Source organism: Crocuta crocuta, unplaced genomic scaffold (assembly GCF_008692635.1).
Source record: "Crocuta crocuta isolate KB4526 unplaced genomic scaffold, BGI_CrCroc_1.0 scaffold755, whole genome shotgun sequence".
NCBI classification, from domain to species: Eukaryota; Metazoa; Chordata; class Mammalia; order Carnivora; family Hyaenidae; genus Crocuta; species Crocuta crocuta.
The window spans coordinates 714,645-726,263 of NW_027531305.1; the positions used below are offsets into that span (position 1 = coordinate 714,645).

General features: G+C 60.2%; 1 protein-coding gene and 1 long non-coding RNA gene across 5 annotated transcripts in view; one reads left to right on the forward strand and one right to left on the reverse strand.

Moving 5' to 3' along the window:
• The window catches only part of LOC144237855 (uncharacterized), a 3,195-nt gene extending 2,619 nt beyond the window's left edge, over nt 1–576 (forward strand). Inside the window, exon 3 of the long non-coding RNA XR_013336950.1 lies at nt 280–576. This is a non-coding gene — a long non-coding RNA (uncharacterized LOC144237855). The remainder of the gene's footprint in view (nt 1–279) is intronic.
• A 98-nt stretch (nt 577–674) lies between these two features.
• The window catches only part of WIZ (WIZ zinc finger), a 24,008-nt gene continuing 13,063 nt past the window's right edge, over nt 675–11,619 (reverse strand). For 2 of the 4 annotated variants that reach the window (XM_077771580.1, XM_077771581.1), the window contains 8 exons: nt 10,222–10,392; nt 8,823–9,326; nt 7,374–7,766; nt 6,227–6,778; nt 4,588–5,115; nt 3,966–4,385; nt 3,476–3,671; nt 675–2,456 (listed from right to left, as the gene is read on the reverse strand). In XM_077771580.1, the coding sequence (XP_077627706.1) occupies nt 2,297–2,456; nt 3,476–3,671; nt 3,966–4,385; nt 4,588–5,115; nt 6,227–6,778; nt 7,374–7,766; nt 8,823–9,326; nt 10,222–10,392 (2,924 nt within the window). In that variant the 3' untranslated portion in view covers nt 675–2,296. The remainder of the gene's footprint in view (nt 2,457–3,475; nt 3,672–3,965; nt 4,386–4,587; nt 5,116–6,226; nt 6,779–7,373; nt 7,767–8,822; nt 9,327–10,221; nt 10,393–11,619) is intronic. The other 2 variants (XM_077771583.1, XM_077771582.1) reach the window with 1 other exon arrangement.

An 11,619-nucleotide genomic window follows, 5' to 3' on the forward strand; every position in this document is an offset into this window, starting at 1 on the left:
ATTCCTTCTCTGCACACACCACAGCCATCATTATACCTCCACTGGGTGTTTGTTAACGTCCCACACTCTGCCTCTGAGGCAGAGCGGCCTGAGAAAGGGCAGGCTCAAAGTTTCCGGAAAAGATCCCTCGGTGCTAAAAGGTGTGTGTGACCCTTTCGAGGACCTACACAGCCATCACTGTATGTGTGGGTGGCGAGGAACTTCCCACATTACTTTATAAAGTCTTACGCCGTTTGAACTTTTGTTTACATCCAGCTTCGTCACTTTTGTATCTTTAAGGTTAATTTATAAAAAGCTGAAAGGGAAAGTGCCTGTGGGCCAGCTCTCGTCCCAAGAGAGGTCCTCCCTGCTTTCAAGGTCTTAGACATACCCACCCACAGTGTGAGATGGACAGAAGTGGTTGAGTCCTTCCTCCACCAAGCAAGATGTGTGCCCTGACCTCACAGGACCAGAAAAGCCAAGGGCGCAGGCCAAGACCACTCTGGTGGGCATGTTATCACAGCTTGTTCGCCTGTCCCTCCCAGGCAGGGACATCGTGGGGGGCCTGGGGCAATAGGGTTGGGGGTAGAGGAGGCCGCTGCTGTCTACACCCCATGAGGTCATTCCCACTCTCCAGTCCATGGGCGTTGAAGTGAAAATTAGGAGCTGAAAAACCGCATGCAATAAACAAGAAGGAGCAGCCAACAAAATCTCTTAAAATCTCAGAAATGTTCAATAAACATTTGCAGAGCGAGAAAATAAATAACATCACGAAGGAGCCAACAGCTCCCTTCTCCCCTTGTGTGATTTGGGTTCAGGTGCATGTGTCTCCAGGCAAGTCACATGTCTTGAAGGCAGGCTGGTCCCAGCTCTCTGACGGCTGCCAGCAACTGTGCGCTTCTCCCTCCCCCGGCAGGTCCCCCATGCCCTCACTGGACCGCTCCTGCCCTTGGAGGGCCCTCCAGCTTCATGCTTCTCCATCCTGGCTCCCTTCCTAGACCAGCTGCCCAGAGCCTTGGTTCCTCTCCTCTGCTCACAGGAGCCGCTTTGCCAGCCAGCCAGCCAGCCAGCCAGCCAGAGCCCCTCACCAACCATGCCACTGAGGGCCAACAGCTGGGAACTTGGGCTCACTCCCAGCTGGGTCTGATCAGCTTGGCGGCCAACAGGAAAACCCAGGGCCTCCGGGAGCTCGAGGGGGAGGTGGCTCGATCCCAGCCCCGGCTGCCAGACGATGCCAGCCTGTCCACTCGACAGAAAAACACACGCTGGCCGCCTGCCCCGGGGTGTTTCCAGAAGAGAAATTTAATCTAATTTACATACTTCTAGGTACATCGATAACCAAAATGTGGCCACTGAAAAAAGTTAAAAGATCAATCAGCTCCCGGTCTCTAGCTGGCCCAGGATTGCAAAATAAAAAGATCCACGTTCCTTATTCTCTACACAAAACGCGTTTTTAAAAAAGTGAAAGGTCTAGGGAGCTATACATAGAAAGCAACAGTGAAAAGGAGGAGGGGAGTGGGGGTGGGGGAGGAAAGTCCCATCCCCACCCCCTCCTGGGCCCCAGAGCCCCCCAAGGCTCTGGGGGGCCTTGACATGGCAGGAGGCAGCTGTCAGCTCTGAGCTCTTCCAGGCTGGGAAGGCCCCTCTGGGGGTGGGGGGGGACGGCCAACAAGGATTTCCGTGGCATCATGGGCTCAGTGGGGGGCTCCCAGGCCCCAGCAGGCCCTCAGAGGGAGCGTGCCTTCCCCTGAGCAAGCACCGTGGCATGATGTGGTCGTTTGACTCAGGAACCGGGGGGCTAGGGCAGATCCTGGGTCTCACGAGGTGCGTGCGTGCATGTGTGTGCCTGTGCGTGTGCGTGTGTGTCTGTGTCTGTGTCTGCGTGTGCGTGTGTGAGAGGATATTCACAGGGGCACGAGGGAACCAGGACAGGGGTCTTTGGGGTCTTTGCAAGTGGCCACGGATGGCAAACATAGCCCCGCCTGGCTGCCAGTGCGGGGAGCGCTGGCCTTTCCCCCCCTTGACCAGATCAGCTGCCACCACACGAGACCTGGCCCTCTGCCCTTGCTGGACCAGGCAGGCGTGGGCTGAAGGAAGATGCGCTGTGTGTAGCCCCAGAGCCCTCGGGCTGGGGGAAGGGCCACTAGCTGGCTCCTGGCGCCCCGGCTGTAGTGTGCCCGGCCCCCAAGGGGTGCCGGTTTGAGGTTTTGGCTTGCTCCTTTGGAAACGGAAAAGAAAGAGGGAGGAGAGGGTAGAACAGACGGAGGAGAAAGAGAAGACAGAGGTGGCACGAGAGGGGATTTGGAATGCTTCTGTGTTAGGGCGCCTCTGCCGCCGCTGTCTGTGCCTGCGGGGCCCGGGGCTCCTCGGGTGGGGGGTCCGCTTTGGAGAAATTCATCTCCAGGATGTGCCGCTGTAAGTGCCGCACCCACTCCTCCTGGATAGAGAGGGGCCCCTGGAATTCCACCTCACAGAACCTGTGTGGAGGAACAGAGAGAGAGAGAGGAGTGGCCACTGACATGAGGAGAGGCTGAAGTGTAGCCCGGCCCACGTCCCTGAGCATCAGGCACACTCACCGCAGCTCAGTGTGGACAGAGCAGACCCAGGATTTCCAGGAAGGGGCCCCTCAGGGACGGTACCTCTACCCTTCCCAGGCTGATGGCAGGACCCCTACGGACCCGCATCATCTCTATGCTCAGGGCAGCCTGGGCGCTGATGCTGGGAAAGGGCCATCGGGCTTGCAGAGGTCCTCTGCCAACTGTGAGTGAGAGGGCAGAGACCCCAGAGCAGCAACCCTGACCTTGCCAGGCTCCAGGACAGAAGGATGGCAGTTGGCGCAAGGGGCTCAGGCACTAACTCACACCCACCTTGCTCAGGCCCCCAGCTCACCAACTGCCTGCGCTTGAGACCCCACGGGAGGCCTCTCGGAGCAGGGACCCAGGACCTGAGCCTGGGGCTCCAGAGACTTGGGTTCAAATCTTACTTCTGACTTGGCCTATATGGCCTGAGGCCACCTAAAGTGTCAGACCTATTTCCTGGCCTCTGAATGAACTAAGACCTATTTTTTGTCTTAATCAGACAAGCACTTGTTGAGTGCTTACCATACGTCAGGCATAACTCAAGTGCTTTATAAATATTCAACTTTTTAAACCTCATGACAAACCTATTAGGTAGGTCTGTTGTCAACCCCATTATATAGGTGGGAGCATTGAGGTTTGGAGCAGAACGCCCTTGCCCAAGGCTACTATGCTGGTTAAGTGTCAGAGCCAGCCCTGGAACCCAGGTCTGCTTGGCTACAAACCTCAGGGTCCCAGCCTAATGCTCTGAGGTGCCACCCTCTGTTAAGCCCTTAGCCTGGGTCCAGCCATGCTCTGAGGCAGTCCTTGAAGCTACATCTCCTGACCGCCACCAACCTCTGGGCTATTCAGAGGTTTTGGGTAACCAAGGCCCAGGTGGGTGGTCTTTCTCCCCCCACCGCCCCCAGGGGGCCACATACCTGCACTTGAGGGTGTAGATGTTGCCAACAAACTTGACCAGTGATGTCTGGGGGGGACGGGGTACCAGGGAGGGGACGGGCCGGACCCGGGGTGGGGGTTGCCGCACCTCCTCCAGCTTCTGATGTAGATCATTGGCCTCTTCACCCCCCCGGACCGCAGAGGCGTCTGGAGGGCGGGCTTGTCGGCGCTCAAATTCTGAGGCAGGGAAAGGTACGGAGACGGACAAGACATAAGCCAGAGGGCAAGACTCCTGGGAAGGTTCCTGCCTTCAGCAAGCATGGTGTGAAGGCTGTGGGGAACCGTAAGACAGGACAGTTGCTCACTGGATGCTGCCCGGGTCTTGGGGAGGGTTGGGGAGGGGAGAAGAGGTGGGATGGTGGCCAGAGGAATAGGGGTGCAACTGGGGAAGTGACACAAGGCAGATGCACAGCAGAGAACCCTGGCGGCCGGTGCCCCTCGCCCTCAAAACGCCCTTCCGTCAGCACTCACTGTTGATGTTCTGCCGCTGGTGCTCCTCAGCCTTCACAGTGCCTGGCGGGCTGGCTGCCAGAGGCCGCTCACCACTGTCGGCTGCCCGGCCAGCCTCAGGCCCTGGCTCACCCCCAGCACTGCGGCCCACCACAGCCAGGCCCCCGGGTGCCAGCCCTAGGGGCGGCCGCTTGTCACTGTCGCGGCCGTGGCCGGCACTGCGGAACTTCTTGGTGAAGGGGCGGCCGCCCTGGATGTAGCTGCGGTAGGCCCCCACCTTCTGGGGCCGGTGCTTGATCCACTCGCTCAGTGTCTCAATGGGTGAGCCGTTCACACACCACTCGGTCACGCCAAACTGCCTCAGGTGCGCCCGCGCATGGCTGGCCAGGGCCTTGCGGTTTTCGAAGTAAAGGCCACACAGCTCACAGCAGGCTTCGGTGGCTGCAGGCAGAGGGGGTGCTGCTGAGCCCCAGCCCAAAAGCAACTGAAGTACCCAGAAGGCCCTGCCCAGGTCAGGAGTCAGTCCCGCCTCCCACCGGAGCCTTGCCACCGGCCCCTGCTGGGGGTCAGTGTGTGCGCGGCACTGCCTGGCCCTGTGGGCCCCAGCAGGTGCCCTCCCCGGACCCTGCCACCGGCTGCTTACAGGAGTGGGAAGTCTTCTCGTGCAGGGTCTTTGCCTTGAAGGGCAGTTCGGTCTGGATGTAGGTCTTGGCCTTGACCTCTGCTGGGAGGAGGCGGTCCTCCTGCAGGGGCCGCTTGGCTGCCACTGAGCCCAGGTAGCCAGCGGCTGTGGGCTTGGCACCGGTGATGGGTGCCAGGCTGAGCTCTCGAGGAACTTGGGCCGGCCCAGCTCCTGGTTTGCCCGGGCGGCCAGCCATGGGCGCCAAAGGCAGGGGGGCCTGCAAAGGCCCTGGAGCAGCCGTGGGGGGCCCGTCCTCAGCCAAGGCAGGGGCCAGGTCTCCAGCGGGCGGCTCTTTCTTGATGAGGCACGGTTTGGACTTCTTCTTGAGGATCTCCCGCAGCGTGTCGATGGGCGAGCCGTTGACAGACCACTCGGTCACGCCCATCTGCCGCAGGTGGGAGCGCGCGTGGCTGGACAGGCCCTTGCGGTTCTCGAAGAACTCACCGCAGAACTCACAGCGGATGTCACGCACAGGCTCTGCCCGGGACGCTGCAGGGGGTCCAGGGTGGAGGGAAGGGGAGGAGAAGGAGGCGGCTGCGGCGGGAAGCCTCCAAGCTCAAGGCTAGTGTTAAGTGCCTGGCTGTCCCGTCCATACAGCCCCAGACCCAAATGACCCGCTCCCTCATCCACTTCCAGGAGCCCCTGTGTACATTCAGCCCTTCTGCCTGCTCTGTCACCTTAGATTCTAGCTGGCTTCAAGATGACCCCCTGTGACATCATGAAGCAGTGAGGAACAAGCGCTTCCTTGATCCCGGGCTCAGACTCCAGCTCGGCTGTGACCCCCTTATGTTATGCTGGGCTACGCTGGGCAAACCACTTTCCCTCTGAGCCTCAGTTTCCTCCTTTGCAAAATGCAGATAGAAACTTCCACCTTGAGGGAGCAGTTCAAAGCACATGGCATAGCTGGTATGAAATGCACATGAGCACTTCAGACAGCGCAGCCTGGGCCATCCTCACCTGCTCAGTACACAACTCAGCCAACTGGAGCAGAAAGAACACAGTGACATGCACAGTATAATCACTGCATACGTACCAGGCACCGTGCTAAGTGCTCTATACCACTTTGGAACTATTCAGCGCTTGGACCATGCTTATCTTCATCTCCAAAGAAGAAACTTGCCCAAGGTCACATACTGCCAGACTGCTGAGCACTTAACTTGAACCTGGCTCCCAATGTCAAGCACTTAGCAACCAGGAATGTCAGAAAGACCGTTCAGATGCCCACTTAGAGTGTCCACACTCCTGCTGCTGGCAGACATCACTAACTGACCCCTGCAGTCTTTCTCCCCGGAAATCTGGTTGGCAGACACTACCAATCAATTAAGATGGGCCCAAGAGATAAAATCTCTTTGCCATCATCGAATGGCACAATTCAGCCTCCCCCAAGTGGAAGAAAGAGAATCAAGAAGCAGCTCGGCTGGGGGTCTGCACAGCAAGAATGCACAGCTAACACCTTGTCCTCCGGACCTGTGCATCCGCCCTTCTGTTTCTACCATGGGCGCGCAGGGTACCCATGAAGTGTTGGAACGAGGATGGGGTTGGGGGTTGGGGGGAGACCCCTCTACCTGTTCTCACGGCCCTGCCCCGGGGTCACACTTACACAGGTTCAGGGGGGCCATGTCTTCCCGCGGCGCTGCCCAGGGACCCTCGGATGGGTGTGGCTCCCCATGAAGGGCCCCTGGCAGCATCTCCCGTTTGATCTCCACCCGCATTTGTTCAGGCTTCAGCTTCTTGGGCAGGGAGGGTGCAGCCAGGCCTGGGAACATCTTCCGGGCCGTAGGAGGAGGAGAGGCAGTTGGTGAGTGGCCCAGGGGGCTGCCTGGTGGCGGTGGCAACTTCTTGGCCAGGGGTGAGAGGTGAAGGTCTGCAGGGCTGCGGGCTTCCAGCGAGCTGCCAGGACCTCCGCTGCCCATCACCTTGGCCAGGGCTTTCGGGCTGGGCCCTGGTGGGTTAGGGGGGCCACCAGGCCGAGACTGGGTCCGTCTCTTGAGGATCTCCCGTAGTGTGTCAATGGGTGAGCCGTTGACATACCACTCAGTCACACCCATCTGCCGCAGGTGGGAGCGTGCGTGACTTGACAGGCCCTTGCGGTTCTCGAAGAACTCACCGCAGAACTCACAGCGAATGTCTCGAGCTGGCTCTGGGCCTGAGGCTGCAGCAGGAGAAAGGAGTAATTAGCATTGTGGGCACCATTAGCATCATCGCCTGTGGGTCTCCTGGTCGGCTGGGCATGGGCAGCAGCATGCCCACAGGCTGGGGTGGTGGTGGAGGGCAGGTGCAAGCGAGGGAACTGAGGAGCGGGGTGGGGGCCAGACACTCAGCAGGAGCGAGGGGAGGCTCCAGAGAGCGCACGGGCCCTCGCTCCTGGCAGAGAAGGATGGAACCAAGACTCCACGGCTCTGAGGGTCCCGACCAAGGACGGGGGGGCAAGAGGGCAGGAAGTAGCAGCCTAAGTGCCAAATGCCATCCAGACCAGGGGGAACCCTGGGCACTTTTCCACACCAAAAGGTAGCACCCCACCCTTGGCCTTCATTCTCAGGGAAGGTCACAGTCATGGAGGTCAAAGGCCAAGAGAGAAGGCCTAGCAGCCAACTGCCATCAAAATCTCTGGGCAGAACCAGCCCACTGCCAAGGGCCCCTGTCTACTCCCTGCCCCAGCAGGAAAGGAGTAGGGAGGGGGCTGCGACCCCCCCGGGAGGGGCTCCAGGGCCCGCAGGGAGGAGGGAGCGGCTGAAGCGAGAACCTACAGAGGTTGAGAGGAGACGGCTCCACATCAGAGGCCCAGAAAATGCCGGCGGCGGCCGAGAGGTCCTGCTTCCCCCAGGGGCTGGCCATACCCGCGGCCTTCAGCTTGGCCTTCTTGGCCGGCGGTGGGGGGGGGAGCAAGGAGAGGGCCGCGGAGGTGGGAGGAGGCCGCCCCAGCTGGGCCAGGGTGCCGCGCCCGGGTGGGAGGCGGATCTGGACGCCGTCCCTCCTGATGAGCCCGTGGAGCACGTCTATGGGGGATCCCTTGGCGTCCGGGTCGCTGACGCCCAGGTGGCGCAGGTGGGCGCGGGCGTGACTGGACAGGCCCTTGCGGGTCTCAAACCAGGCACCGCACAGCTGGCAGTCCAGCTCTCTGCCCCCGTCACTATCTAAAGCTGCGGAGACAAAACACAGGGGGGGGTTCACGGCCGCCACCTTGGCCGGCCCTGGGGGACTGAGGCAAGAAGACCTGATGTGATTCAAGGCTGCCCAGGCCATTCGGGGTCCAAGACTTGTGCCGCAGATTTATTTTAAGAGGTTTTGGGAAACAGAAAGTCCTGTTCCCTGCCTAGCCCTTTGGGATCAAGGTGAGTGTGCAGAGCTGAAGAACATGGCGTGGACAGGCAGTGGCCAAGTTCCAGTAGCACAGTCTGATGCTCCCAGGCCCTCTTCCCTGGGACCCCAGCTTTGGGAGCTGCATGGGTGCAAAGCAGGGGCCGTGCCCAGCTGCCAAGCATCATACAGCAAAGGGCAGACCTGCTCAGGGCCTTGCTCCTGAAAGCACAGCAGACAATGGAAGCAACTTCATCGGAACATGAGGTGCCAAGTGGGGTGCCTTGTTGGGCAGGGGGCCAGACCCTGGGCTCACCCTCAAACTCACACGCAAATGTGTGAGAAAGCCTGACTTCCTAAGGGACATCCATGCTAAACCTGCTCACTGCACCCGGGGTGGGGGTGGGGTCTTCCCAAACCCTACTCTGCCAAGCCCGTAGGTAGCCCGGGAGGTATGGCTCCACCCACGGGCACGGTAGAGGTGCCTCTGCACACCATAGCCAGGAAGATGTGAAGACAGGACTGACTACAGGACTGCCTGCCTGCCTCTAGGACCCAAGACCCCCTTCCTGGGAAGCCAGGCCCACAGGAGTTCTGTTTACCTTCACTGCCCCAACCCTCAGGCTCAGAGAAGGTCAACGGAGTCCCTAAGTAGCGAGGGTGACCCTGACAGGCTCAGCGGCCAAAGTCAGGCCTCCAGGGAGAGGAACAGCAAAGTAAAGTGGGAGGCAGGTGATAATATGCTGCATGGCCAGCCCAACAGGAGACACAACGCTCTGACCAAAATTCTGACCCAGTGGACCCAGGATGTAGGAGCTGCAGTCCCCATTGTCCCCACCCTGGGCTCTGCAGCCCTCCCGGTGCCAGGACCTCCCTCAGCTCCCAGGACCCGCACTCACTGAGGTTCAGGGGCCCTTCATCCTCAGACTGGGGCCACTGTGCCTTTGGGGAGGCTGGCCGGGGGCTCAGGGACAGCTGGGGGCTCTTGTCCTCAGGATTCTTGGGGGTAGGGGAGCCCGCCAGGGCCAGTGGTGCCTTCTTGAGGAGAGGGGAGTTAGGTGGGTGGGCCAAGCCTTTGGTCGAGAAGCCAGGTGGTGACTTGATGGCCTTGTTGACAGCAGGAGCATCCAAGGGCTTGGCCAGGGCAAGCAGGCCAGGCCGGGGAGCCCCAGCGATCACCTCCTTCGGTGAGTTGGACTTCTTAGACAGGCCTGGGGGCAACCCAAGGGGTGTGTCAGGCAGGCCCTTTTGCTTCACGAGCTCGTAGAGGAGGTCAATGGGGGCACCGCTGCTCTCCGACTCGGCCACCCCCAGCTGCCGCAGGTGGGAGCGCGCGTGGCTGGACAGGCCCTTGCGTGTCTCAAAGCAGGCACCGCAGACCTCGCAGGTGGTCAGGCTCTGAGCTGGAGGGCGAGATGAAGGCCAGGAGAGCTGGCTGTGAGGCCCCTTGAGCCCTGCCCTCCCACTTCTCCACTCCCACCAAAGACTCGACTCACCCAGGCTCCCCGCAAGCCTCCCTGATCCTTAAAATGACCCTAATAAGGCAGGAATCCAGTTTGCAAATAAGGAAACTGAGTCTCAGAGAGGGAAGAGTTATGCCCAAGGGCACACAGCAGCAGGAAACAGAGCCCTCTGTAGTCCAGCCAGTGGAATACCTTTCAGATACCCAACATACCCATGTGTCCTGGCAACAGGTGTTCACACAAATAAATGCTGACCTGCAGCCACACGGTCTCCAGAGTTGTCCCAGCCAGCCTCTGCAGCTCAACTCATGCCCCAGACACTGGGCTGGAGACCACAGCCATAGCCCCCGTGGTACCCTGCACCCGAGAGCCCTTATCCCTGCCTGTCTCCTTCTCTGCCTCCCTGCTCCCCAACTTCAGTGACTCCAAGGACAAGCGTCAGGTCTGTTTTGCTCCGCTCACATCTCTGGGGTCCAGCACGGTGCCCGTAACCACTCAGTCATGGTCTGAATGTCAACACGCAGATGAGAAAATATCATGCAAAAGATCACGCAGCTAACGAGGGCGAAAGTCACCAAACGAACTGGGTCTGAGTGTCAGCTCCTGAACACCATGCTCTTTCCTTGGATGTCCCTCCCTCGCCCAGTAAGGGTACAGCTCAAGGCCATGCATGCCCAGGGCACCAGAAGCTCGAGAGAAGACGGCTGGGTATCTCCTCAGTGTCTTGGACTGAAGAAAAAGCTGATGACCCCGCGCTAACCCCCAGACCCAAGAGTTCCCTATGGAGCATGTCCAGCCTCACCAGCACCCCCACCTTGCCACCTGGGCCACTCACCCTTGAGATCTGGCAGTTCCTGCTTGCTGCCATGAGGAACCTCTGCAGCCACTTTGCTGCTCAGCCGATTGGCCACCTGCTCCAAGGGCCCAGGGACAGGCAGGCTCTTCTTGGGGAGCGGGGGGGAGCCCAAGTCCATGGCCACCATTGTGTTTTCCTCTGAACCCAGGCCTGCGAGGTTAGGAAGACAGGCTCAGCCCAGGCTGAGTGTGAGCCGTCTGCCCCTGTAACACTGAGAGTGAGGGCGTGGAGCCTTCTTCCTCATCCTTGGCGGCTGCTCTCACCCTGGGAGGCGACTCACCCCCATGAAAACAGAGGATCCATCCATAACCCCCAGCACCAGTAAGACACAGGGATGTCACAGCTGCCCTCTGACAGCAGGGACCAGGAGCAGCTTCCACGCACCAGAACACGGACTGGCTGGGCAACACAGCGCTAGGACACCATCTCTCTCTGGGCAGAACTTGTGCAGGGGAGCATGTCAGTCCCGGGGGCGGGTAGGTGGTAGTCAGAACGGGAATCCAGTAAGAGAAGGCCGAGGTCAGAGGCCAGAGAAGCAGCACAGAAGGCGAGGAGCCAAGGACAGGAAGGAGGTTCCACATGGGACTCTCCACCAGACAGGGGCTGCAGAGACAACTCTGGGCTCGGTAGGAGTCTACTTATCACGAGCTGAGACCCAAGTGGGGTAAGGTGAGAACTGGGAGCCTGGACCGGCAGGGATCTGAATGCAGACAGGAAAAGTGGGAATCACAGAACTTTGTCGGAAGTTTCTGAGACATCCGTCTGGCCAGGAAGCTTCCCTGAAGGAGCCGTGTCTGAGAACAGGGAGTGAAAGGTACGTTTTCACGGTCTAATCTTTCAGAGAAGGGGGCCTGCGTGGCCTGCGGAGCCCCAGGTTTAGCGTTCAGGGCGTGGAGACAGCTCTGAGGATGAAGGAACCGTGTGTCAGGTGGGGCTCTGGAGGCGTTCAGCGCTATGAGCAGGAAGCCACGCAGGTCCTCTGCTCAGTCTGAGTCCTACGGAAGCAAGGAGGAGGCAGGCAGGGGAGGCCACCGGGGTACGGGACACCGAGGACTTTGTCAAAGTCGCCCGGTGGAGTGGGCGCGTCTGTCAGATGGTGTAGGGTCCGTGTCTGAAGTGACTTGGAGTGGGTTTCCGGCCGGAGGGACCGAGACTGAGGCGAGGGGCGCTCCCGGGGCTCCAAGGGGGGACAGGGGACATCTGTCAGACGGGGCGAGGGTCCCACGGAAGGGCGGCGGAGAGTGTTTCTGAAGCCCGGGACCCTGAGAGCTCCGACAGGAGGCCCGGGGCCCGCGCAACCGGAGGGCCTGGGGGGGAGGGGGAGTCCTGGAGACTGGAGGGCGGGCATCGGGGGGGCGGCGGCAGAGGGCGGGCAGA